The sequence below is a fragment of the Nyctereutes procyonoides genome, unplaced genomic scaffold (genome assembly GCF_905146905.1).
Source record: "Nyctereutes procyonoides isolate TBG_1078 unplaced genomic scaffold, NYPRO_anot_genome, whole genome shotgun sequence".
In the NCBI taxonomy this organism is placed as follows: domain Eukaryota; kingdom Metazoa; phylum Chordata; class Mammalia; order Carnivora; family Canidae; genus Nyctereutes; species Nyctereutes procyonoides.
In genome coordinates, this window is record NW_026575135.1 from 28,795,555 (window position 1) to 28,822,409 (window position 26,855).

At 42.6% G+C, this 26,855-nt stretch overlaps 1 protein-coding gene across 3 annotated transcripts in view; it reads left to right on the forward strand.

The window, feature by feature from the left end:
- Positions 1-26,855, forward strand: part of MOB3B (MOB kinase activator 3B) — a 189,800-nt gene that overhangs the window by 145,687 nt on the left and 17,258 nt on the right. For all 3 annotated transcript variants that reach the window (XM_055302078.1, XM_055302076.1, XM_055302079.1), the window contains one exon: positions 10,870-11,072. In XM_055302078.1, the coding sequence (XP_055158053.1) occupies positions 10,870-11,072 (203 nt within the window). The remainder of the gene's footprint in view (positions 1-10,869; positions 11,073-26,855) is intronic.

Consider the following 26,855-nt stretch of genomic DNA (forward strand, 5'->3'; position numbering starts at 1 on the left):
TATTCAATCATTTATTTATATCAGTCTGGACTTATGGATATTTATTTTATACTTTTGGTTATAATCCAGTACTCTTCCATTTATTTTGTGGCTCCAATTCCAGCTTTGGTGGTTCTAGAGTTCTTTTAGGTTGCCTCCAGTGTTCCTTGGGCATCCCCCCAAGCCTGTGGTTTTATTGAAGACATCCGTTCTTTCTGGCACTACAGGGTATACGAGGCCATCTTTTATATTCCCTGCCCTCACCCTAGAATCAGCCATTTCTCCAACGAGGCCTGATTCCTGTTATTGAAGAATGGTATTAGAAACTAAGATCTGGGTGTTGTGTATATTTATTGCTACCAGACCATTTAGAATTTTTTTTTCATTTAAAATTTTTTAATGTAAGTTTTTAAAAATTAACCTGTCATCTTCTAGAAAGTCAACTTTTCCAGGCTGAGTTAACTATGCAAAAATAAATTAACATGTTGAAAATTTTTAATGTTTTTAAATTAATTGTCAACATTTAACGATGAACAGATTTCACAGTGGAATCTAGACTACTACAAAGTCTGGCAGTCCTCGGCACATAGTCCTGCTCAATAGCAGATCAACCCAGGCAGAGTGGCTCTTTTCTTTCCCTGCAGAAAGCACTCTCAGGTTGTCACTGGATGCACTGCTCCCTATTGTATCACACCTAGCCAACTTTACTTTTTTACTTCCTTCTAACCCTTAAAGGCATTTGATTTGGGATTCTGGTTCAGACTGTATTCAAGGAGGTAATTTACAGATGCACAGCTTAGTCTGTGAATTTAGCTGAACTTTGATCCCAGAGATCAAATATTAGAGCTATATTTCTGGTTTCATCCCTCTCACCAGTAACCCTCATTGGATCTTTTTTTAAAGATTTTATTTACTTATTTATTTGAGAAAGAAAGACAGCACTAGTGGGGGTGGGGGAGCAGAGGGAGAGGGAAGGGGACAGGCAGACTCCCTGCTGAGTGTGGAGCCCAAAGCCCCGTGGGGGACTACCAAGATCCTGACCTGGGCTGAAGTCAGAGACTTAACCCACTGAGCCACCTCGGCACCCCTGCCCTCATTGGAACTTACATGCAAGTGCAATGACTCAGCATTTCTTCCTCTGTCCCTGCCTTAACCCTCCCAGCCCAGGTGTAAAGAGTCATTTGCATCTACCTGCTGGTTCCCCCTCAGCTTCAGGCTCCATGGGTCTCTGCAATGCAGAGTACGCCCTGACCTGCTTTGGCAAGTTTCCTTTTCTTAGACTCTGCCTGGAGAAGATTCCCCCAACAGTGATACCCTTGCCTCAGATTTATTTTCTCCTGATCACTGTGTCCTTTAGGCTCTTCAAAGCACCCTTCAAGTCATCATTTTATCTGGCTCTAACACCCTTTCCAAAAAGGACCCATTACTTTATACTGTCTTCTCCGTCTCCCCTGTCTGCCTCCATCATGTATCTCAGGAGTATTTGTGAGTCAATCCTAGCATATTTCCAACTTTGCTAAGCTTGGGAAACTACCTGTCTGACACCTTTCTATTTAGATGAAAATAGATACTTAATACAAATATACAGTACAGTTTGAGGAGGTGCTGCTTTCGCAGTATGAGTGAAAACCTGATAGAAAAAATACATTTCTGTCTGCAATCCGCCAGGTGTGAAGAGATAAAAATATCAACTTTCACTACAGCCTTATAGCTTTGGACATGACAAGGTTAAATGTGGGCCTATAGCAATTCCCCGGGCAAACTTCCACGGTTTTCAGGCTGTGACTCAGGGCCGCTGCTTGGGGATGGGAAAACAAGAGCAACCCAACCAGGCATAGTCTTCTCCTCCCCCACTTTATATGGTCATTTGTTTGTGTATTCACTCTACACATACTCACTGAGACCATCATGTAGTGTTATGTATTTGATGCCAGGGAAAACTGAAGTAAAGGTACATTCCCAGATATTACAAAATTTTCATTCTAGTGGGTGACCAAAAATGAACAATTAGAAGACAGTATAGTAAATATTATCATGAGATAAGTATAGGGTATCATGATATGCCTACCCTGCCCAGGGTGAGGTGGATAAAGAGGCTGTCCTAGAAGAAGTGATACAGTAGTTGAGCCTTGAATAATAATAAACTGGAGGTAGCCAGACCAAAAGGGGAAGTTGAAGAAGAGGATTTCCAGCTGCCAACTCTTCATTTCGCGGCAACTCCCAGAAGTGAGCACAAGAGGATCTTAGCTCCAGAGGACTGGAGTATTGTATGTAAATTAGGAGGCTCCAGAGGTGATGATGGAGAGATACACATGGTGGAAAACATAGAGGGTCTTGCCTGCTGTGTTAAGTAGCTCTGATTTTACCTTAAAGCAGTAGGAAGCTGCTTTAGAGTTTAATGGAGAAAGATGAATGAACATGCTGGTTAGATTTGTGTATTAGGAAGATCATTTGCATTTTAGGAAGATCATCTGCCTGCCAGGTGGAGACTGCAAAAATCCAAGAGTAGAGGGGATCCCTGGGTGGCTCAGCGGTTTAGCACTGCCTTAGGCCCAGGGCCTGATCCTGGAGTCCCGGGATCGAGTCCCACGTTGAGCTCCCTGCATGGAGTCTGCTTCTCTCTTTGCCTCTCTCTCTCTCTCTCTCTCTCTCTCTCTCTCTGTGTGTGTGTGTATGTGTGTGTGTGTCTGTGTCTCATGAATAAATAAATAAAATCTTTAAAAAAAAAAATCCAAGAGTAGAGTAGGAGAAGCTCTAGCACCACACAGAAGATGCACCAGACAGAAGACTCTGGTGGTGGCTGGAGCTAGGGAAGTGGCAGTGGGGATGGAGAGAGAATATAGACTAGAAACTATTCTGACAAGATTTGGTATTAATTGCCCTTCACACAATGGGAGAAAGATTCTGCCGGTGAATAGAGAAAAGTTTTTACTTGGAAGACACTCACCACATTATCTATCATCCATGACAAGGAGGCTGAGTCATTTTGGGTCTCCTGATCAAAGTGCAGGTACTTCTGTCCAACTCTCCAATACGAATGAAGTTCATTAACATCTTGTTCTCGGCTCACTTCCATCTCATTTGACCTGTGTGATTTTCAGCAAACTCAGCATGTCTGAACTAGCTACAGTTTTTGTTGTTGTTGTTGTTTACGGCTTTTATTGCCAGTCTAGAGTGAACGGTTATCTTCCTCAGGTTTTCCTGGGTCTTTCTCAGTCTACCTCCACCTCCGTGCCCTGATGGCAGAGGGTGAAGGCAGACATCCTGGAGACGGAGAGGCTAAGAACAGCTCCGGCGGCAGAGAAGTGACAGGGGGGAGCAGAAAGAAGTGTGACAGGCAGGCACATTGTATTTACAGTCGCTCCTTTGGGTGGCTGAAACAGCACTTCCTCTGCCCCGCAAATGGCATGTCTGAAAGAATTAACAATCTGTTTAGAACGTATAATCACATGCTAGTCTATTTTCCTTCGGTCCAACCACTGTGATTGTAGGTCAGAGGGCAGCACAGGGGGCGCCGGGGAAGGGCAGAAGGAGTTGGAGAACAGAGTAGTAGCCAGTTTATTTCTAACCATTTGCAGCTGTCAGCTTGTTTGGGGGCTTTTTTTTTTCTTTTTTTCTTTTTTTTTTTTTTTTAGGCAGAGGAACAAAGTCTTGCTACATGGGATTGTTTTCCTTGGCATGACGAACAGACACTTTCTTGAGGAACGCACTGAGAGAACACAAAACATCTGCTTAGAGGAATCAGTCCTGCAGCTGACTTTTCATCAGCGAAAGCATGAGGCTTCTTTAGATAAATATATATGTGTGTATATATACACATACATGCATTTTGCAGGAGGCAGGAGAATGTGGATGGGATGGGCAGCAGAGTAAGCTAAGAGGAGGGAGATGTGTATTTTTAAGAAACAGATCTGTGTTATTAGTTTTTTTCATTGTTTGTTTTCCTCATGATCCAATTGCATTTTGTTTTGCAAGTGTTTTGGAAATGGTATGTTCTCAGCCACACTGCCAGAGGAGGTCTGTTTTCTTTTCCCACGTGTGTGGGATGTTGTTTTTATTCATGAACTATTGAGAATGAGTGAATTTGATGACTTGAACAGGGAGTTTCATATGCACACTCCTCAGTTATCAGGCTCCAAAGACAAAAAGGACAGCACAAATGCCCTCAGACAGGAATGACTGTTTTAAGGAGAAATGTGGGTATTTCTGGCTGTTATTCAGGTGCTGTCAGGGGTCCCCAAAGGATTGGCCAGAACATTAGGTTTCATCTTGTGGCTTGTGGCAACTCGCAGGATGTTCCCCAAATCCACTTTCTAGGAGAGGCTGCCCTCGGAAGAAAAGTAACTTCCTCTGCCCTTCCCCAGGAAAGGGATGAGGAGGAGCCAAGACTTCCTAACCACAGTAACATTGGGTGTTATTTACTGAGTGCCTCCTGGGTGCATGCTGGCACCGTGCTTCGTTTTTAATTCTCATGATGTCCCAGAGGCCTAGGTATTAGTATCCCCATTTCTTGGATAAGGAAATGAGCCTCTTAGAAGTTAGCAAATGTCTACAAGAACAAGCAGCATGGAAGTTCCACAACCAGATTGTGAACTCGACTGTCACCAGAGCCAGATGCTCAGCCACTGTCCTCAACCCTGGATAACACATGTGTTTAGGGAAGTAAGAGCCAAACCTCCCTTCTCCACCTTCATCTTTTTTTTTTTTTTAATATTTATTTATTTGAGAGAGAGAGCACACAAGTGGGAGGGAGGAGGAGCAGAGGCAGAGGGAGAGGGATAAGCAGGCTCCCTGCTGAGCAGGGAGCCCAATGCGAGGCAGGGCTCGATCCCAGGACCCTAGGAATATGACTTGAGCCGAAGGCAGATGCTCAACCAATTGAGCCACCCAGGCCCCCTCCATCTTCGTCTCTACACCTCCGTGGTCCAGGTCCAACCCAGTATGATCGTGGACCACAATCTTATCCTCAAGCATTGGGCATTCTCTTCAAAAGAAAAGTGAGAAAACGATGAGAACAGGAATGCACTGCAGCTAACACAGAGACTCCCCCTGGGCCTTGTTGGAGTTTGAGACCTTTGTCTCCAGTCAGTGGCCCTGTCATTCAAAGCATTTCTGCATTCTCTGAGGATCTCTTTCCCTTTGCAGCTTCCATAACAGCATAAAAAAGAAAACAGCCATTTAGACAGTTTATTTTCTTTCAGGGGTGTCTGAAAAGGAAGGGTTGAATGGGGCATCTGCTTCGTGCAAGAGAGGAGAGAGGAAGGAAGGAGGAAGGAAGAAAATGGATTGAAGCTCAGAAATTACTGGAATTTTTTATTAAATTTTGTTTGGGAGAAAGGAGATTTACTAAGGCAGAGATAAAAGGCAAATCCACATGGGGCCCCAGAGAAATTATTGTATTCCGTGCTCGGTTTAGCTCTTGTACTGAATGTGGCTTGGAGATCAGAAAGTTGTGGTTAGGCACATGCATAAACTCTGCAGGGCTCTGTCAGGTGCTGGTTCCCTGCCGAGCACCACCACGTCTTCCTGAACCGCAGACGCAGAGCTGGGGACTGCCTGTTGGGCCTTCCAGGAGTCCCTGAAGAGACCAAGCTCCATCACATGACCCAAGACCATCCAGATCCAAAGTCGTGTGTGTGTCTGCCTGTCTGTCCACCACCTCTTTAGAGAATACTCTTCTGAAGACATCTTCTCATTTTGGGACAACTTCTTAAAGTCTGAAAATTCCCAGCTTGACTCTGAGAGTCATGGGATGTGGCTCGGGGTGGTAGAGGTAGGGGATGCCCTGATATTACAAATCACTTAAAGACCTTCTGATCAAAGGTTGTTTTCTATGTTAATCAGTACATATCTGTCTGGGATTATGGTCACATGGTTTGTCTTAGTTATAATAAGACTAGTCAAAGTTTAACTCCAAACCCTTCAGATGTGCAGTCTACTTCAGTTAGGACTACTGGTTAATATCGTCTACCATTAACTTTCTAATTGAGTACAGTAACTGAAAATTAACTATCAGCACCTGGAAAAATACATTGAAAGGCAAAGAAGGGAGGTTTTAATGATAAGAAAAGAGGAGTTTTCAGGTTTTTTCTTCCCACCCCTTAGGTAAGATCAAAATGTTCTTATCAGAGAACTCTCCTTCCTTTTCACCAAAATCAGTGTGCAGTCTCCCATGCCAGGACCATATCAGGACCCTGGCAAAAGGCTATCATTTCTGCTCTGGGCTTTTTTCTCCCCCAGAGAGGAGATGATAGACTCAGATCTTGACTGAATAAGATCACTGCTCTTTTATGATTCAGTTTTGATGGATGAGTATTCCCTACTTAGCCCTGTGCCAGGTACTTTTAAAGGCAGATTCAAAATGTAAAACAATCTCTTTGTTCAGGGAACTTACAATAATACAAGACGTAAGTATGAGAAGCTTGTAGAAAATAATGTAAGGCAGAACATAGCACAGTGCTCGATTGAGTACTTGCCACTCTGAGCTCTTTGTAACTTCAGAATTGATATGCCAACACCCAAACTGCTCTCCTGAAAATAAATTTGCAGGAGGAATTTAATCCCAAAGTATGTTCCAAAGAACTTTGGGTCTATGGGATACTAAAAGCAATGGTTCACGAGAGAGTGCTTACTGTCTGCAAGGCATTAGGCAGAGCCTTTTTTAAAAAAAATATTTATTTATTCATGAGACACACACACACACACACACACACACAGAGACACAGGCAGAGAGAGAAGCAGGCTCCATACAGGGAGCCCGACGTGGGACTCAATCCCGGGTCTCCAGGATCATGCCCTGGGCCAAAGGCGGCACTAAACCACTGAGCCACCCGGGCTGCTCAGGCATACCCTTTTATATGTATGTGTATTTAATCCTCATGATAACCTCTCAAGCTACAGATAATGTTAACCTCCCTGTTTCTTTCTGTTTGGAGAAACTGAGGCTTATCTGACTGCATTGTGAGTAGGAGGTAGAGTGAGATAGAAATGAAAGCTGGGAAGTATGATTACAGGCTCTGTGTTTTAAACCAATAGATATTATGGGGGAGACGTGGGTTCAGAGTAAAACAGGACTTTTTGCTACAGGAATCCTCAGGTTCTTTCCTATGCAGAGATAAACCTCTATGAAAGCAACATTTTTGCAAATACATTTGATCTCCTGACCCTCTTTTTTTAGCCAAGGTTATCCTAAATTAGTGAGTTTTAAAACATGCCATGGGAAATACAGAAGTGGAGGGTCAGAGGTATCTTACTCACCAAGAGAAGCAGAGAGATGAGAGGTTGGATGTAGTCCTGAGCTGGGTCAGTGATGCCACGTGCCCACATAGACTGGCCTTTGCCCAGACCCCGCCAGTGTACGGCTCCCTTAGGTGCAGACCATTACCGTAACAAGCCTCGTGTCCATTTGTGATGATTCATTAGCCTGTCATTCTTCCTACTGCTGGACTGTAGCCAGTTAAAGCAAACAAACACACATTTTTAGGCTTCTTCTCTGTAAGACAGGTCCTGGGCTAAGTGCAGGTTGTAAAATGGGGATCTGTTCCCTGCCACCATGGAGCCCGTAGTAATGCGATGCAGAAGAAAAACCCTGAGTTTTAGAGCCAAACCATTACCTCCTTCTGGCTGTGGGGTCAGGGGTAAACACTTTAACAGAGCTAAGCCTCAGTCACTTTAAAAAACAAAACAGCCAGGCACTTGGTGACTCAATCCGTTTAGCAGTCAAGCAGCAGACTTTTGATTTGGGCTCTCGGGTCATGATCTCACAGTCCTGCCCCGAGGATTGAACCTCAGGGCAGTCTCCATCTCCAGCAGAGAGTCTGTTTAAGGATTTCTCTCCCTCTGCCCCTCCCCCTGCTCATGCACATGTATTCTAAAATAAATAAATAAATAAATAAATAAATAAATAAATAAATAAATAAAATCTTAAAAACAACAGGACTGCAATAATAATACCACTGCTCAGGGTGTTGCTGGGACACACTGCATATCAGGCATCACCTACAGCTCCCTTTCCTTTGGCTATTTAATGGAGATTGGATACTCCTTAGCAGCACCCATAGATTGATCAGTTTTCATGAGCTGACCCCTCAAGGGAGGGAGTGGATCAGCAGTGCTGAGTCTTGCCCCATCTTGCTGCTGTGAAGCCAGTTACACAGGGTAAGGTAGTTCCAGAGTCCACCAAAGGGGTGGACATCCAGTTCTCTACATCCAAAGGAGTGATCTCTTCTACTTCCCGCCTTCTGAAGGCTTATTTAAAACACACATACAGACACACATGCCACAAAGAGAACACATTTCTCCTTGAAGGCACTGGAGTGTATTAGCTGACCTCTTATCACCTTGAACCTGTGACTGCCAAGGATGTAGACTTTTTTCAAACTTCTCTCAATTCCCACCACTTCTTTTTTTAAATCATATTTCTGTACCACCAAAAGTAACCTTTGGTGGCCTTGTTACACTTAGCAATTGAGCTCAGCCTCTATCCTTGGCAGAGAAAAAGTGTTATGTTCCAAACATAACCAGATCTTTTGGTGTTTAGAACCAGGCTTGGGACACCTGGGTGGCTCAGTGGTTAAGTGTCTGCCTTCCAGCTCAGGGTGTGATCCTAAAGTCCTGGGATCGAGTCCCACATCGGGCTCCCTGCATGGAGCCTGCTTCTCCCTCCGCCTATCTCTCTACCTCTCTCTCTGTGTGTCTTTCATGAATAAATAAATAAAATCTTAAAAACAAACAAACAAAAAAAAAGAACCAGGCCCTGCCACTTTGTTAGCTAAATAGCCTGGGACAAGTGAATCTGTGCTTCAGAGCTTCAGCGTTAGTCATCTGTGACATATGAATAGTAAAGCCTACTTTGCAGATAGGTTGTAAAGGAAACAGATGTTGACCCTTGGTGTCGTTACTGTTTGGGTTACAGGGCTCCCCGTCTAATGGGCACACACTTAGAGGGGTTCCATCACCTCTAGGACTTGAGCTTCTCTGAAAGCTCCAGATCCTTCCCCAGCCCGGTGGCTTTTTGCTCCCTCCTCAGAATAGAAAACCGCCATAATCTCTGCGAGGGGCTACCCACCACCTCCTTCCCAGCTTTACCTCACCTCCATCCCTAAATCCCGGCATCTGTTGCCCAGACAGCTGCCACGCTGTGCCCTAGTCTCTCCCTGGGTTCATTTGATAGGCCCCACTTTGTTTTTGAAGAAAATCTAGTATCGGTGCCGGGCCCCAGGGAAGCAGATCTTGCCTCTGCCAGCTGCCAGTCATCTTCTGTCTCTCTCATCGAGCCGTGGGGGTCCCAGGTGATCCCATTACAGAGTATCTCACCAGACAGCTGCCACTGGGACCCCGTGGAGGGAATGGACAGGGACCAGGACCATACCCTAAGCACACTCGGCAATTCTGCTGAAAGGCTGGTAGCTATGTCTGCCTTTTCTTGATAAAGGTAATATTAATATATTCCTTATAACAACAGCTAAATGCTCCAGGCCTTACAGTGCAGAGCGGAGTTGGGGGGGGGGTCACTCCCATTTAGTGTTCTAGGCACTGTCGAAGGATTTTACTCATGGTAACAGCCTCCTACTCATGCAAGGAAGGCCTTATTATGCCCCTTCTTTCATAGATGAGAAACCAGAGTTGCATGGGCACCACTTCTAATACTCACAACCCCTGGAATTTTTATCAGCATCTAACCCTCACAACTGTTGGAATTTTCATTTACATATGGAAGAACGGAAGCTCAGAGAGGTTCGATCTCTCGCCCATGGTCAGACAGCTGGAAAAGTTGCAGAGCAGGAATTCAAAGTCTGTTTAACTTACAACATGCCACCACTTAAGGACAATGTAAATAACAAGAGTTTCAACAGTGTTTGAGAGGGAGAAAGGAAGTAGGCTCATGGATGAACTGTGTTGTTTTGACCAGCTGGCAGTAGTGGTCATCAGACAGGAAATCTGGGTGCCTTCTCTGGCCACATAATCCACTCTTACCTTCGTCAAGGAGATGAAGTGGTCATAAGTGTAATGCAAACTATCTTTGGAGTTGATTGCATTTGCTCACCTCAGAAACAGTGAGTCTCAGGAAAATTCAGATCAAAATTTGCACATTGGTAGCCTATAGGCCATGTTAAGCTAGAAAGATGTCTTGTTTTAACTACTGATATTTTTTAAAATTTCAATTGCTAATGTTTTAAAAATGTAGCCAGTTTACATAGAACTCCCAATTTCTGAATTATCTTGAAAAATCGGAAGTTCTAACAGCCCTGAGCCTCTGTTCCCATATGGTGACCATTGGCTTGAGTTTTGCCACAGCTACTCCCTTTGAGGAGAAGGTGCTTCCCAATTTGCTACCGTCCCCACTGCCCCCCTATTACTCTGTGTCAGGGAGTACCCATCTCCTTGTAGCATTGCCTTCCTCTTACCAGTTTTCTTATATTAGATGTAAGAGGAAAATGAACTTCCTTGTGCTCTAGAAGTAGAGGGTGGGGGAAGCAAGAATAAAGAACATACATTTCTGTGTAAAATAAATATTTAACATTTATTTATAAATAAAACTGAATATAAATATTCAGATATATGTATATATGTAACCAAAAGAAACAAACCTGGCCTGGCCCTCTTCTTTTTTTTTTTTTTTTTTTTTTTTTTTGGTCTCTTCCTGGTCATTGTTGGTATTTAAATGTAGCAGCATTATTAGCCACTTTTTAGACAGTGTCTAATGCAGCTGCCCACATAGAGCCAGACATATCTATAGGCTGGCCTGGAAGCTCAGATCCAGGATGGTTCTCCAGCCTTACACATGTGTTCCTGGGCTTCCAAATCCAAAGCTTTCCCATCATGGCTTTGTTCTTTTTCTTTCTTTCTTTCTTTCTTTTTTTTTTTTTTTTTTTTTTTTTACTTCTCTAGGTGTTCCCTTCCCAAAGAACTTCCTTCAGATCTGCAAGAAGATTCTTTGCCGCCTTTTCCGTGTCTTTGTCCACGTCTACATCCACCACTTCGACCGGGTCATTGTGATGGGTGCAGAGGCCCATGTCAACACCTGCTACAAGCACTTCTATTACTTCGTCACAGAGATGAACCTCATAGACCGCAAGGAGCTAGAGCCTTTGGTAAGTGTCACTATGCATTGATGACACCCAAGCTACTACCTCCAGGAACTCAACCATTTGTCACAGCACACTGCCAGACCCATTCAAAATACTCATCCATGGCAAGCCATTAGCCAGAAGACTGCAGCATTAGATAGGAGTTAGAGGTCAGTGTAAGGGTCAGAAGATGCCAAGATGTCCACAGCCACCAAATAAGAGTCTTACATTTCTCTTTGAGTGGTGGCAGAATGTAGTAGGATTGTAATGGTTTGGGCCAGAGGGAGTTGCCTTAATTCCAGCTCCAAGACCAGCCACCTATTTACATAATCCCTTAAATGAGCATCTTTGATCTCTTATGTCATCTGTTACCCCTCTATTCAAAGATATTCAGAAATATCCCTTCAGTTGGTAAACATATATTTAGTACCTCCTGTGTGTCCACTGCTAGGCATGCAAAGTGAAGCACAACTTCCTTGAAGTAGCTTTGAATCCAGAGTTGGAGATAGATAGTAAGCTCCAGGTGAGAATACAGTATCTCTAGGACTTTTTTTTTTAAGGATTTTTAAAAATATTTTATTTATTTATTAGAACACAGAGACAGAGAGAGAGAGGCAGAGACACAGGCGAGGGAGAAGCAGGCTCCATGCACCAGGAGCCCAACGTGGGATTCGATCCTGGGTCTCCAGGATCGCGCCCTGGGCCAAAGGCAGGCGCTAAACCGCTGCGCCACCCAGGGATCCCAGACTTTGCTTTTCATACTGAATCTCTTGTGATGCAGTTTTAATAGGATGTATTAAAATCCAAAACATTTGATTTTTTAAAAGATTTTTATTTATTTATTTATTTATTTATTTATTTATTTATTTATTTATTCATGAGAGAGAGAGAGAGAGAGAGAGGCAGAGAGACAGGCAGAGGGAGAAGAAGGCTCCATGCAGGGAGCCCGATGCAGAACTAGATCCCGGGACTCCAGGATCATGCCCTGAGCCAATGGCAGGCGCTAAACCACTGAGCCACTCAGGGATCCCCCAAAACATTTGATTTTTAAAAAAAATTTACAATGATTGTTTAGGTGAATGGGGGGGTCCTTGTATTTTCTTCATAAGGTATTTTTACAGATGGATTCAATCTGTACTTTAGAAGCCAAAGAACCTTAAAACTCCCAACATCTTTTATAACCTGTAATATCTTCATGTGGATGCCCTCATCACAGCTATTTCTAGTCAGCTCTACTAAGTACTTTCTTAACCAATATAGTACAGTGCTTTATACTAAAATCATGGGTTTTTTTTCCTTGAAACATTAGAAGTGTCAGTTTTGCAAAGTACAATTTACAGAGCAACTAACTTTCATCCAAGTCCATTTGAATAATGAGCAAAGCAAAGGCCAGGCTAGTCCTTACTCCTTTTTCTTTATGTACATGTTTTTAAAATATAGGTTTTATTGTTATTTATGTATGGTGAGGCCAACAGATCAGGAAACCATTGCCATTGAAAAGATAAATTATTATAGTCATAGATCCAAAGAGAAGGGGACACACCATATCATGAGGAGGGAGAGGGGGAGCACATGGGGAACTACCAGGGCTGGTCAGAGGCAGAGGTAGCAGGGAAAATGTGGGCCAAAGCCTTAATGTGGCCCCTCAGGGAAGGAACAGGTAAGTCAAACTAAGGAAGATTAGAATTGAATTGACTAATTTGAATCCTTTCAGGAGGCTCTGGGGATTTGGGGCTGTCTTAATTGTGTGGAACCTGGCCCTGGGTGACTAGGGGAAGGCAATAGTAGCCCTAAGGGTGAGAGACATAGAAGAGGTGGTTGAGGTTATGGGCTTTGGATTTATTAGTTTGTATTAATTGGGTGAGTGAGTTGTTTACTACATCAGGAATTGTCTAGTCCTGGAAGGAGCTGCCCTCCAAGGTTATAGCAAGGCTATGATGTTAAAGAGTCAAAATACGAAAAAAGAAAAAGACATTTTAATATGGTACAGTACTTGTATCTGGCAAAAAAAAAAGCTTATAGATCTCCTTTAGAATTTCTCAACTTGAAATCTGTCATTGTGCTATGAAAGTGCATGGTAAAAAAATATTTTGGTTTGCATCACCAGGAGTTCTGGAACAAAGCAAGACTTTCTGGGCACAAATAAGATAAAACACTGGCTAAGGAAGTACTTTTTTTCTTCATTTTCTTTTACAGTAGCTTTCTAGAAAATTCTTAGGGGCAGGAGCTAAGTTGTCTCTGACTTCAGTTGGACAAGTAGTGTGGAAACTGAAATGCTTCCTGATGAGTTCTCCTACTTTGTCCTGTTTAAAGTCAGGCAAGGGTAAACAGTCACTACAAGAAGTAAAAGTTGTGCAAACATCTCAAGGGAGTTAAGAGCCTGGAAAGAGTTGATAAAGCTAATTTTAGAAAATGTCAAGGACAAAGGAAAGAGTGACTAGGGGCCATAGAAATGAAAAGGGTGGAGGAACTGTGAGGGGAAATATCTTCCCCAAAGGTCCACCAGAAGGAAAAGATTCTCCTAAGCACTCACTGTTTTAGTTTCACTGAGCTAGAGGAGCAGAAACACCAGATAGATAGAGCCAAAAGTCAATTTCTTCTATACATCTAGAAGCATAAAGGCCATTGTAAGACAAAGCTGCGTATGAGCTAGTAGAGAAGGCCTTTCTTTGCCATCAAAAAACTCTGTTATTTTCTATAACTGAAGAAGAGCCCCATGGATTCTAACACCTGGCGGTGCCTGGAGCTGCCTGGAAGTCGAGTCACAGGCCTGGATGGCCCAATATTCCAGATGAAAGCCTCTTTGGAGGCATGAGGAAAAACTGATTGGATTAACCAAGAGTTGTTAACAGTGGAAGTGAGCAAAAGGGTATTAGTTTTTTCCCCTAGAACCTTTTATTTCTTTAGATCTTGCTTGAAACAGAATCCTTCCTACCTTTATGTTTTCTTAATTATAATTGCAGGGTGATTAATTTTAATGCTTTTACATATTAACAAGTGTTTTCTGTGCTTAATTGTCTGAAATTATGTGTTCATTTTACAACCCAAAACCTATGAAGTAACGAAAAGATATTGAGAATGTTTCTGAGGACAATAATTATATAATGTCAGGCTCTGGATAGTTAGCATAGTCCAGTGTCCACTAAGAAGACTGTATTTGTGGATTGTTATTACTGAAATGAGCACGTTCAGTAGTTGGTAGTGCTAGAATACCTAACTTCTAAGTTGACTATAGCAATGAACATATTAAAATCAGCCAAAATATGCCAAATCAATACATTTTTATTTTATTTGCATCTATCAAATATCCTATATATGCAACATAAGTTGTTCAGATGTTCTAAGGCATAAGAAAGATGCTTTCAAAAATTTACAGATGCAGTCTAAACAATGGAAAATAATGACATACTAATTTTGAGCTCTTGAAGGATGATAAAGAAGTCAGGCATTTGGCTTCACATTCTAGCATACATTCTTTAGAATCTAAAGCAGCAAAGGGCCAGAAGGCCAGCCAATTTCCTTTAGAATGTCAGCATTCCCAGAGTTCCCACACCTCCAGTGGGACATTCCTCATATCATGCCTTGGGATTCTACAGTGTAGAACTCAGAGACCCCTCCTCATGTTTCTCTCTGCCATGCTTCCGCCATGCACAGCCACCCTCTTCTGTTCCCAGAGCCTACCTTGTAACTTTTGTCTGATGTTGACTAAGCGTCCAGCACACTGGTTGAGAATCTAGCACACCACAGGGTAGGAGATTCAGTCTCAGTGCTTAAAATAAGACTCAGACTCTCTGGTTCAAACTCTTCATTCACTAACTTGCAGTCTTGAGCAAGATAGTTGGTTTTTGAAATCCTTATTTTCCTTATTCATAGAATGGGGATAATCATTGAATTGTAAAAATTAAATGGATTACTCACATGGTAAGTGCTTAAGAAATGTTGGCTGTTAAATGAGATAATGAATATAAAGGAGCTGGCACATAAGCAGAGGTACCCCAGTTCTCCCTTCTCAGCTCCCATGGCCTTTTGCCATCCTAACGATCCCCTAGGTAGCCTTGTAACATAGTTTATTGTATTTGTATTGGTGTCTCCTGTGGGATGGTCAACTCTTTGAGGGTTGGGACTATACAGGATATATGCTCTCATGTCCATGTTGCCAAGCACATACTAAATGCTTAATGTGTTTTGAATTAGGAAGAGTACTTTGGGGATGATGTGCCTCCATTCAAAGGAATTACACACCAATTATTTCTCCTTGGAGCCACCTTCATCTCAGAACATGCCAGCAGACTTACACTTATTTATTGTAGGAAATAAAGCTTCATCCTATTGGATTAGCAGTAGAGATTAAAAGCAAAATTAGTCACAGAGCAATGAAGGGATGCATCATCAGTCTTAGCCCTGACAGAGAAAAATAGGACCCCAACGTCCAGTCAGTTCTCTATTTTAGATTCTAACTAGATCACCTGGGTGGGGGGTTGTTGAACATTCTCATACTACTGTGTCCAGGTGACTAACCCTCCCCGATTTGGCACTAAAAGTTTCATGTCCTGGGAAAATTCTCAGTCCCCGGCAAACTGGGACAGTTGGTCACCATCTCAGGCCTCAGAGTGGGAATACAATTTGGAATTCAGAAGCTGGGAAGAGGTCACTCTGGCCAGCGCAATGAGGAAGGCCAGTGTGTCCATCCCCCAAAGGGCTTGCCACATGGCTCCCACTGGGACCTGCTGGTCAGCAGCAGCCTGGGAACCCATTTCATCTGGTCTCCAACAGGGAGGGGGAGACTGGAGAGGAGACACAGACGTGACAGATTATCCATTTCTCATGTAAATGAAACAGCTGAAGATGACTTGAACTCAAACAAATTCACAGTTGGAGGAAACCAGCCCAAATGATGCTAGTAATTAGAAAATAGGCCAGGCCCTGATTGAATAAGCAGGCTGCTGTGGGCCCCTGGCAGCTTGAGTCAGCTGACAAAATTGAGCTAATCAGAATTATTATTAGCAAGCACAAATAACCAGCAGTGTTTTGTTGGCCTTTCACTACACACAAAAGCAGATTCAGAGAGGGCTGTTAGCAGTGCAGTTGCTGGTGAATAAAGAGCTGATGATGGGGGAGGAGAGAGGTTGAGGAGATGGGGAGGAAAGGCAGGAGGGTTGTATGCTCACCCACATGCACCTGCTGACCCCTGGGTGACCTTGGTCCAGAGCCTTCTCCTTCTCTCTCCAGGATTTCATTTCCTTATTTCTAACAATGAGGTGATTGTTATGCACCTACCTTGCAGAGGTGCTGCTGGGAAGCCAAATGTTATCAGGGGCTGCTCTTTTACCTTATAAGCGGGCCACTTGGGCTGTAGAAGCTCTTTGATCAAATCAGTGTTTCTTAATAGCGGTCATTACACTAGTTGCATCAGAATCTTCAGGAGATAACATTTTAAAATGTGAGTCCCTGGGCCTCAACACAGACATGCCAAATCAGAATTGAGGTTACTGCCTACTACCAAGCACCCTGAATCTTCATCTCAAACTTACTGTGCATATGAATCACCTGGACGTGTTGCCAAAATGTAGATTCCAATCCAGTACACCTGGAGTGGGACTTGAGCGTGCACATTTTGCTCCCAGGTGATGTCAGTGTAGCTGTTCCCAGACCACACTCTGAGGAGCAAGACACTACATGACAATTACTCTCAGATGTGAGAATTACTATTTTTAGCACTTCATCTCTTCTCTAGGATTAGAGGCTAGCTCAGTAGGATGGGAAAGTAAAGCAAAGAAGAAAAATCTTAAGGATCAGTATTGGCCAAGAGTATTCCTGAAAATGTGAGTCCTGGAATGAGTAATGGGAATAAAAGGCACAGCAGGCGGAATATAGTCGATGATATTGTAATAGCGCTATATGGTGGCAGATAGCAAGGGAGCATATTGTAATGTATAAACTCGGCAATCACTATATTGTACACCTGAAACTAATGTGACATTGTGTGTCAACTCTATTCAAAAGAAAAGGCTGGTCATGAGTCATGCTGGGTGAAAACAAACGTCTTTCCCTTGGTCAAGTGTGAGTTTACAAAATGCTACATCAACTCCAGCCCTGAAGACCCACAGTGTATAATTGCAGATTAAAGGCTTTGAGAAGTCAATGCAGTGAAGAAATCGGTTCAGTTTTGTACAGCCCACTCAATGTAACAACGTTTGACTCCTGAAATCTTTTTTTCTTTTGTTATCACTCATTAACATTTTATAAAGATCATGATCCATGAAGTAAACTTTGGACAACACTTCACCTATGTGATATGTCTCTAAATTTTGAGTTTTCCCTCCCTGCCTCCACCTGGGCCCCCACCCCACCCACCAGTGTTGCATGGGGGATGGAAAGAGGGAGATGAGAGGGAGATGGAGCTCCTCACAGGGGAGGGCTTCACAGAAAAAAAAGAAACCTGGCCCTGTTCATTCTCACTCCTCGGTTCTTCTACATCATTGTAGGACACCCATCACTGAATTCTTAGCATGTACAAGGCACACAAGCATTTTCAAGAAATAAAAGTAGCTCCATTTCTTGAGTTCCAACTATTCATTCCATTAAGCTCTTTACATTATTACTTTTCCTCACCCTTGTTACCTTTACCTCAAACAGGTGTGGTTGGCAGTTTCTCCATACCTAAACTACATCCCTCTCTGCCATTACTGCCATTCTGTCACACCAAAGCTCCTACTCCTCCCCCAGTTGGCTAACGATTGAGTTTCATGCACCTAATGATTTTAAGCTTTAGTTCAAAACCACCTCTTTAACAATAGATACCTTAGGACAGGGTACTTTGATACCAAAGATTTGGAAAGCCTTGTTCCATAAAGTCCTCAGCACAACCCATCTAAGCACAGAATTGCTGACCTTCTATTCCCCTAAGAGGTGGCTGGGTCTTTCCTGCACTCCCCTCGAAGATGCTGGGGGTGAGTGGAGTGTCCAAGGTTGGCCTGTAATGGCAAGATCAGATCAGGGCTGTGCAAAGAAGCAGAGCATCTCACATGAGCCAGAGCTGCTCCCCAAAAGAGTCACTGTGGGCTTCTGAAAAGAACATTTTCTTTTAAACATCATCTGTGCAAAGTCCTCTGGGATGCTTCTTGTCAGGCAGTTTCCTTGACTTGCAGCCCAGTGGCTTAGACATGGGCACAGGGATTAAAGAAGAAAGGTCTTCAGCCTAGGAGTCTGGCAGTTGGGCCTCTACTATAATGATGCTCCTGCTATTATGTTACTGCAGTAGTTGTCCAGCCCTGAGCAAGGCATGTAATACTTCTGGGCCTCAGTTTTCTCATATGTAAAAGAGCCCATAACAGGAGTCCCCGCAGCTTGAGTACTGAGATTATGATCTTTGGCATGTCCCCAGCTTCATCATCTCTGGTCCAAGGTGGCCTCTTCTTGTTTGGTGAGACTTTCATGGGTTAAAGCCCACTATGGCATCAAAGGGGATACGCTGGCACAGAGAGTAGCTGGAGTTTGCATTCCCGGAGCTTTGTCAATTTAGACAATGTGTATGTGTGTGTGTCTAACGTGGCATCAGCTGGTAGTGGTTGTTCAGGGCAACACAGCTCAGTGGGAATGCCAGCCAGAGACCATTTTAAGAGCCTTGGCAGACATACTGTAAAGTGTCAATTTGAAAAATAGCAAAGAAATGTGGGGTTATTTTCAATGAACTGCATTGTGCTGAGTTACTGGGAATGTGACAAAATCAGCCACATGTCTTTGTCAGTTCAGTTTATTTATTCTCTCCTGATGTCCAGAGACCTTTTGCTTCTGGTTTGTAGGATGATGACTGGTTTTAATTTTTGGGGTATTTTTTGGTTTTGATTGGGTCAAGGATCAGATATGGTCTGTGTGTCCAGGACCAGTGGCTCTGAGTGCCCTCTCTGCTATCTCTGGCCATGCCCGCTGCTCCCCTCTTCACAGAGTTGCTGTGACAGAAATGCTCAAAGGAGCAAGCTGGTGGTGGTACAGACCACGTTGTGACTGTAGTTGGAGATAGATTACACAATTACCACGGACTAAACAATTCAACTTTCCTTGGATATGGAGTGGTTCCTCCTGGAGTAGGATGTTGAGGTAGTATTATCTTTACAATGTGTATGCATTTTTCATTTTGAAGCCTCTGTTTTAAGGGGGCAGATCTCAGTGATTTTAGAGCATATGAAATCTGTGGATTCTGTATAAATAACATATCCAGCCCTGCGGGGACAGGCACCTCACTGCAAAGGGTTTCATGACCTTGATGAAAGATTTTGCTTGGAGTTTTTCCCATCTGGATTCCTCTACTCATTTGGATCTGAAAAGATTTTTGAAGTTTTTTTTTTTTTTACTTCCAAGTTTTAAAAGAGAACAAAAGGGATTCATTGAAAAGAGATTATTCTTGACCATGGAATGGTCTATGTACATTTCATTAAACTTAAGCATATGTGTATGTATAATAACCATAAATAATTTTTAGCTGAAATTATGTGGATCTAGAGTTAATTTCAATCCCTTCTTATTAAGTATTAGCAAAGCCCAAAGCCCAGAAGTAACTAAGGAAATAAGTAAGAAACTAGTACCACCCTGGTCTCAATCAGATTCTTGTATTATCTTTTTTTTTTTTTTTTCCTTAGGACCATTCTCTTCTTAACCCTAGGAACCATCCTGTTTTATCTGGATGTATTTACCCTATATCTCTGGATTGATTCCTTTGTATGGAGGTTAATATTCTAATCACAGTGAATTCCCAATTGTGGTTTAACTTTTTAAGTACAAAGTCTTAAAACACTATTAGTATATTTCCAGGGGCTCCTTGCTGGCTCAGCAGAGCATGTGACTCTTGATCTCAAGGTCATGAGTTTGAGCCCCACATTGGGCATAGAGATTATGAACACACACACACACACACACTCACATGTATATTTCAAAACTCTTATTATTTCTGTTCCAGTTTGCCATTACATACTTCCGTGTAATGATTATCTTCCAGTTCTGCAGGTATGCCTGCCTCGGCAGCCTAAGAATGCCTAGGCTTACAAGTCACACACTGCCTTATCTCTTACCTTGGCTGAATGGTTTTAGACTGCTTCTGATGTTTAGCGGAAGGGAATTATTTCTAGACCATTCAGTAAACATTTATTGCTTGCTGAGCATGTGCTGAAAATCAGGGCCCTGCTTTCAAGGAATTCATTGGAAGTTTCCCTCACTCTGTCATTACTACAGCATCTCCCAAAGTATTTTTCCCAGAATCTGCTAATTCTAAGGGATGTCAAAAGGTATTATATGAAAGGGGAGTTCCCTGGTCAGGTAATCATGGGAAACAATGAGTCAGTAAAGCTATTCTGGTGTCTTTAACACCCTAATGTGCGTCCTACCCCTCCAGGTAAAGCATGCGACAGACGTGCAGATTTATTTGATCAGGGAATCCTTTCTCTAAGAGTATTTTGCATATCTAAAGCTTTGAAATATCCTTTGGGAAATAGTAACTATGCAGTGTTATATAATCTACCTTCTCTATTATGAGCTCAGTTCTCTTCTGGCTGCTGAGTGTCTGTTAAAAAGTATTTTTTAAAAACCTATATTCCAGACACTGCACTGAGTGCCAGAGTGACAGTTACATAAGATACATTTCCATTCTTTAAGAAACTCATGATTTTAAAGAATCATACCCTTTGATCCATTACTTAGAGCTGCACCATCCAATACAGTTGCTACTACCTATTCATGGTTACTTAAAGTTAATTAAAATTAAAATTACTTTCTTGATCTTAATAGTCACATTTCAAGTGCTCAAAAGCCACCTGTGTCTACTGGTTGGCCACTGCTCTCCTAGTTTACTGATGAAAAACAGATAAAACTCAAAATCATACATTCAGTGTTTCTCCCTAGGTCTAGTGTCAGAATCTCCATGTCAGAGAACAGCTCAGTACCTCAGGAGTGCTATTGGTCTCTGGAGCACCAAATCATAATTATACTTTATTATGTCTGCTGTATTGGAAATTGCTGCAGAGTGTCAGTCACAGTAGGTTATAATTCATCTCTGTGAGCATTTATATGAAAATGGGAATAGTCAGTATGGCTTGATGCCCATAGATAAGACTGCCAAATTTGGGCTGCTTTGTGTAGTCTAGACTAGTTCAAATTTTCCTGCCAGATAAGACTAGATTCTTTGGCTCCAAAAGATGTCAAATGAATACTGGGATTTGAATTCGAGAAGGTTTTATTTATTGAAATATAACAGTATATCTTCTCTCACCGCCCACCTGTTCCACCACATAAAAGCATGAAGATAAGAGCATGGGCAGTCTCTGTCCTAGGGACTTGTGTGGTCTTAGGAACACCTCTTCCTGTGAAATAATTTCATGCATAGGTTCAGAGATATCAGCCACCCACAAAGCCAGCTAGGCCATAGTATAGTACTAGAACATAGTATATGAATCAATATTAGTTCCACACTTCTAGTGCTAGCAGATTCCTATTACATTGTGAATCTAAGTGTACCTGGACCAATAAATAAAAATGAATGCATACAGGTAGGTTTGGATGAAGAAAGAGAAATGCAGATTACTCCAAAGAGAACTTCATAGAGTTTCTTGAATGGGCTGTGTCCTCTCACATCCAGGCCAGAGATCCACGTGAGCCCTCAGCCTCCATGTCCTCCTGAGTCCTGCTCAGCCTGCAAGCTGTGGTTTAATTGTCCCTTCCTCAGAGAGACCTCCCTCACTCTACACCATGTTGGGTCTGTGCTAACTGCTCCCTGAGCCCAAAGAGGGAAACCAAGATGGAAGCCACCATACTGTTAAGGACTAGTATCGGAAGTGATAAACCACCCCTTCCACCATTTTCTATTCTTGGAAATGAGTCAGTCAGTCCAGCCCACACTTAAGAGGGGGAATTCATCTCTATTTCTTGAAGAGAGAAATATCAAAGAATTTTCTAATATATTTTTAAGCTACTACAGAGACCAAATTTTTAACAGGCGGTGTTTGCCTTTGGCCTGTGCTTTTCCCTTTTTTCATTTCCCACATTCTGTAGCTCAGGTCTGCTGCCTCCAAAGTGCTCATTTTCCAGTAATCACTTGCCTCAGTGAAAACTCCCATGACCGTTACCTCAGAGTGGTGGCCATCTCTTCCCATTCCTGGCCAAGCTCCTTGAAGAAGACAGTGAAGCCAGTTGTCTCAGGAATCTGCCCTCCATCACTCCAGAAATTTGCCTTCATTCTTTAAAGAGTGCACTGCAGTCTTGTGCTCTTACCTTTGAAACAGAAGAAACAAGTAATATAATTCATGTTACAGAGAAATTTTAAAAACATTGTGCTTGGGCAGCCCAGGTGACTCAGCGGTTTAGCACCGCCTTCAGCCCAGGGCCTGATCCTGGAGACCCGATATCGAGTCCCACGTCGGGCTCCCTGCATGGAGCCTGCTTCTCCCTCTGCCTGTGTCTCTGCCTCTCTCTCCATGTCTCTCATGAATAAATAAATAAAATCTTAAAAAAAAAATTGTGCTGAGCAAAAGAAAACAGAAAAAGTACATACTGTTTGATCCCATTTATATCAAATTCTAGCACTCTAAACTAATCAGCAGTGTCCAGAAGTAGACTGGTGGTTGCCAGGGGGCCAGGGGAGGTGGTAGAGGTTGACTGCAATGGGACAGGAGGGAATTTCCAGAGGAGACGGAAATGTTCCATATCTCAACATGGTAGTTACCTGGCAGCAAATCCCTATGAAAGTTCATTAAATTGTCCATTTAGGTAGAAGCATTTTATAAGACTGAGTATGCTTCAGTAAACTTTATTTTTAATGTATGCTTAGTAAATGCATGCAATATATTTTTAAAACAACTTCAGTGTTCACAAGAATAATGATTTGCCAAGTCTTCACTGAAAACTTTTGTCTTCCAGCTGCCTGGGTGGTTAGTTAACAAGACAAACTGAAAGGGAAAGTAGCAATTTATCCCTGAGTACTAATTAGAATATCTGTGTTTTCATTGGTTATAATAGCAGGAATATTTCATATCACAGAGACAGGTGGCTCTCCCTTCCCTCTGGCAATCAGTTATGAATAATTGTAAACCATTCTGCTGCATATCACCTGGGGAGAGTTCAGAAAGCATCTCAGCCCTCCTTCCCCATCCCAGGCCTATTGAATCTGAATCTCCAAGGGTAGGGCCCACGCAAAGTACAGCTCTCTAGACAGCTCTTATGTGCCGCTATTGGTGAACCCAGTGAGATTGAGTATGGTGCTTTCCAGACTTTTCCCACACAAGAACATCTGGGGAGCTTGTGGAAAATAAATGCGTAGGTTCCACTGCTAGAATTTTTGTTTCAGTAGTTCTGGGATGGGACTCATGAATCTGCATTTTTAATAAGCTCCCAGATAATTCTGATGTAAGTGGTCCAGGCATCACACTTGGAAACTAATAGCATCTATTCCCAAATGTCTGGGCAGAATTGAAGGTCCAGTAAGATGCCTCGGCTGAAGAGTGGCCCCCTCATCTTGATTTTTTTTTTAGATGGCATCTAACCCCACTACTTTTGTTCGCTTAGGTACAAAAGCAAAATACAAAAGCTTAAGTACAAAAGTGGCTGTTTTCCTCCACCCCATCCCTTGCCCTAGAATCTGGTACCATAACCCTAACCTGTACCCTAACCCTAACCCATACCCTGACCCTAAACCATAATCGTGTTATTTTGCTGGCAGCAATCATCACCACACCCTAGAAGCCCATCCCCTCCAGACCTCACCACTTCAGCATGGCACCTCACACGTGTTAGAGCCCTCATCACACAAACCTTAGTGCTGCCAGGGCCCTGTGTTCTAGGCACATGGCTAGGCTCTGGGGATACTGTGACAGGTCAGTCTTGGTCCTTGACTTGAAGGTCCTTTACTTGAAGGTCCTTGACTCCTATCCATGTAGAGATATGAATGGTCTTAGTTTTCCCCCTGGTAAAATGAGGATGCATAGCCCAAATCATTGGTCCTTAGCAACAGGTTCTGTGAACATGCAGGGTAAAGCCAGATCCAGAGTCTGGGTGCTCACCTCCTCTTCAACCGTATCTGCCATGTTTTTTCATTAATTAATGGTTTTTACATAAGGTTGCATCAGAAGAAGTGGTTTCTGCTACCAAAGTAAAGTATAAATCTGCTGGATTAGGGAAGATTTTGATTTCCTTCCAGTTCTGGCACGTTGTAGATTCAGAATGACATAGATTGTCCACTGCCTTTTTTTAAACTTTATTTATTTATAATAGGAAATTATTTTGAAACAGACTTATAGTAGAGATTTATGTCTATGTCTTATTAAACTACCTCAACATAGAGGAACTTTAAATGGCCTATGATAATTATATAATTTTAAAATTTGATGTGTTTATCCTCTGAGAATATAATAAATAATCTGAGGATAGGGAAATTTTTTAATAAAGCTGTGGACAAGGTGCTATAGGAAATAGGTTTATGTATTACCTCATTTAATCTGTATGCAACTTTATGAGATAAATACTGTTTTTATCTCCATTTTAGAGAAGAAGAAAATCCGACAAAGTGGTGAAGTAATTTGTCCAATGTCACACAACTCTATGGGGTCAGGAGTTAAACACATGCAGTCTGACCCTACAACCCAGACACGACCTCTGCTGAGGCAGATTTTTGCTCAGAGACACACTGATTCAAATGATTTCTGATCATTGATAGGAACTAGGAGATTTCCTAAGGTTCTAACCCTTGGATAGAAGAGCATCTGGCTGTGAGGCCATGGTCAAGTCACATCAGCTCTGAGCACATGGAATGTACATTGTTTAGTGACTCAAATAGCATGGCAGTATATAAAGACCTGGTGCTGAGTGCTGGGGCAACTAAAAAGGCATGATGCATGCCTCAAGAAACTTAATGTCTGTGGATCAGATGACCCAAACCCAAAGCCTACAGAAGCCGGGTAGGTAGCAAATGTGAGTTAGCAAGTAGGTAATAAGAAATAGGAAGATCTGGGAGCCACCACCATGTGACTCCAGCTAATGGTTTCTTTTTTTTTTTTAATTTTTATTTATTTATGATAGTCACAGAGAGAGAGAGAGAGGCAGAGACACAGGCAGAGGGAGAAGCAGGCTCCATGCACCGGGAGCCCGACGTGGGATTCGATCCCGGGTCTCCAGGATCGTGCCCTGGGCCAAAGGCAGGCGCCAAACCACTGCGCCACCCAGGGATCCCCAGCTAATGGTTTCACTAGGGAAGTTGGGACCCAGAATTTCCAAATCAAAAGAAATTGGAACTCCCAACATTTTAGGTGAACCCTTAAGAATTTTAAATGGTGGCAACTAATTAGAGCTGTTCTTGTACTTTGTTATATTTATATCACTTCATCTCATTTTTTAAACGTATAGGCCTAACAAATTCTTTCTAGGTGTGCCTAAGAGCCATCATTTTGCACTCCTGCCTTATATAGAGCCCACCATAGGCAGGACAGGGTCTGGCCCATTACAATCCTGGCAGCACATCCACAGTGCACTGAAGTGTAATTTTTTGAGTTTTCCCCTATCTTGAAAGCCCAGAACTTCTAAGCATATGAAGTGGAGTGGGGGGGCAGGGGGTTGAGGGGGCAGGGAATGTATGTGTGTGTGTGTGTGTGTGTGCTTGCAAGCGTTGGGGAATGTACACAGTTAGAATTAAGCAGACAAGACAGTGGTCATTTGATTGAGTTGGTGTCAGCCTCACATCCTGCTGCTCCCATGCCCCATCACCATTGCTGGTCTGCATTGACTGTGGTGCCGCTGGCCCCAAGGAACAGAGCACATCTGTTCCTTTGTCACTGGCTTCACTCGACATGACCAGTGTCATCGCCAGTTGGCATTCAGATTGTTGACCCTGTCGCTGCCAGGCCCAGGCCATGAAGCAGCTGTTGTTATTGTACACGTTCACTCTAAACAGTAGAGCCTTCAGAAACCTGCCGGACACCACCTCTGCTCTGGGGAACGGGCCGAAAGTACCGAGTGAGCTCACCGAGGACACTCCAGGGATTTTATCTTATTAATCTTTGAAAAATATTGGCAAATGGGCAGGAGTCAAATAAATATATTTGACCACATCCAGCATAAGTTGGTTTTAGTTTTATGGCCTAATGATTGAAGAGGTAGACTCTTCAGTTCATATGAACGGAACAGGTACTCCTGTTCATATCTAAATTCCATTTTTAACATAAAGTTTCTATGTGGTTTTTGCTTTATTTGGAACTCACCCTTTCTTTGACAGTGACAGCAGCCTTTGTGCATATACTACAGAGGAATCATAGATACTCATGGCTGTGGTTTTCTCCTTTGGTGTCAGTGGTACAAGATGTTAGAGTTATAAGAGGTTCTCAGGAAGACTCTTTGTTTTCTGTTGCTGGTGCAAGGGTGTTTGGCATCTTGTATTAACAGATTATTCTAAATGGAAGAATTATTCTAAACATTTTTTTGTTTCTGATGTTGCCAGTAATCAGAGAGGATTTAATTTGTTGGACATGAGTATGTTCTTGAAAGCACGTGCACATGCATAAGTGTATGCATGTACATATGTGCACAATCACACACACACAAACTACACCCTGATGCTCATTTTATCCAATAAAGCTTCAAATCTTTCAAAACCTCTTCTCTGTGGATTTTTTTTTCCATTTTGTTAATGGAATTGTATGTAAAAATTCTTCTTCCTTGAAGCTTTTGAAATGCGTTTTTTCCAAAATTTATACCTATGGGATTTTTGTTTTGTTTTGTTTTGTTTTAAATTGTGATAAAATACACATAACATAAAATTTACTATACTAACTATTCACA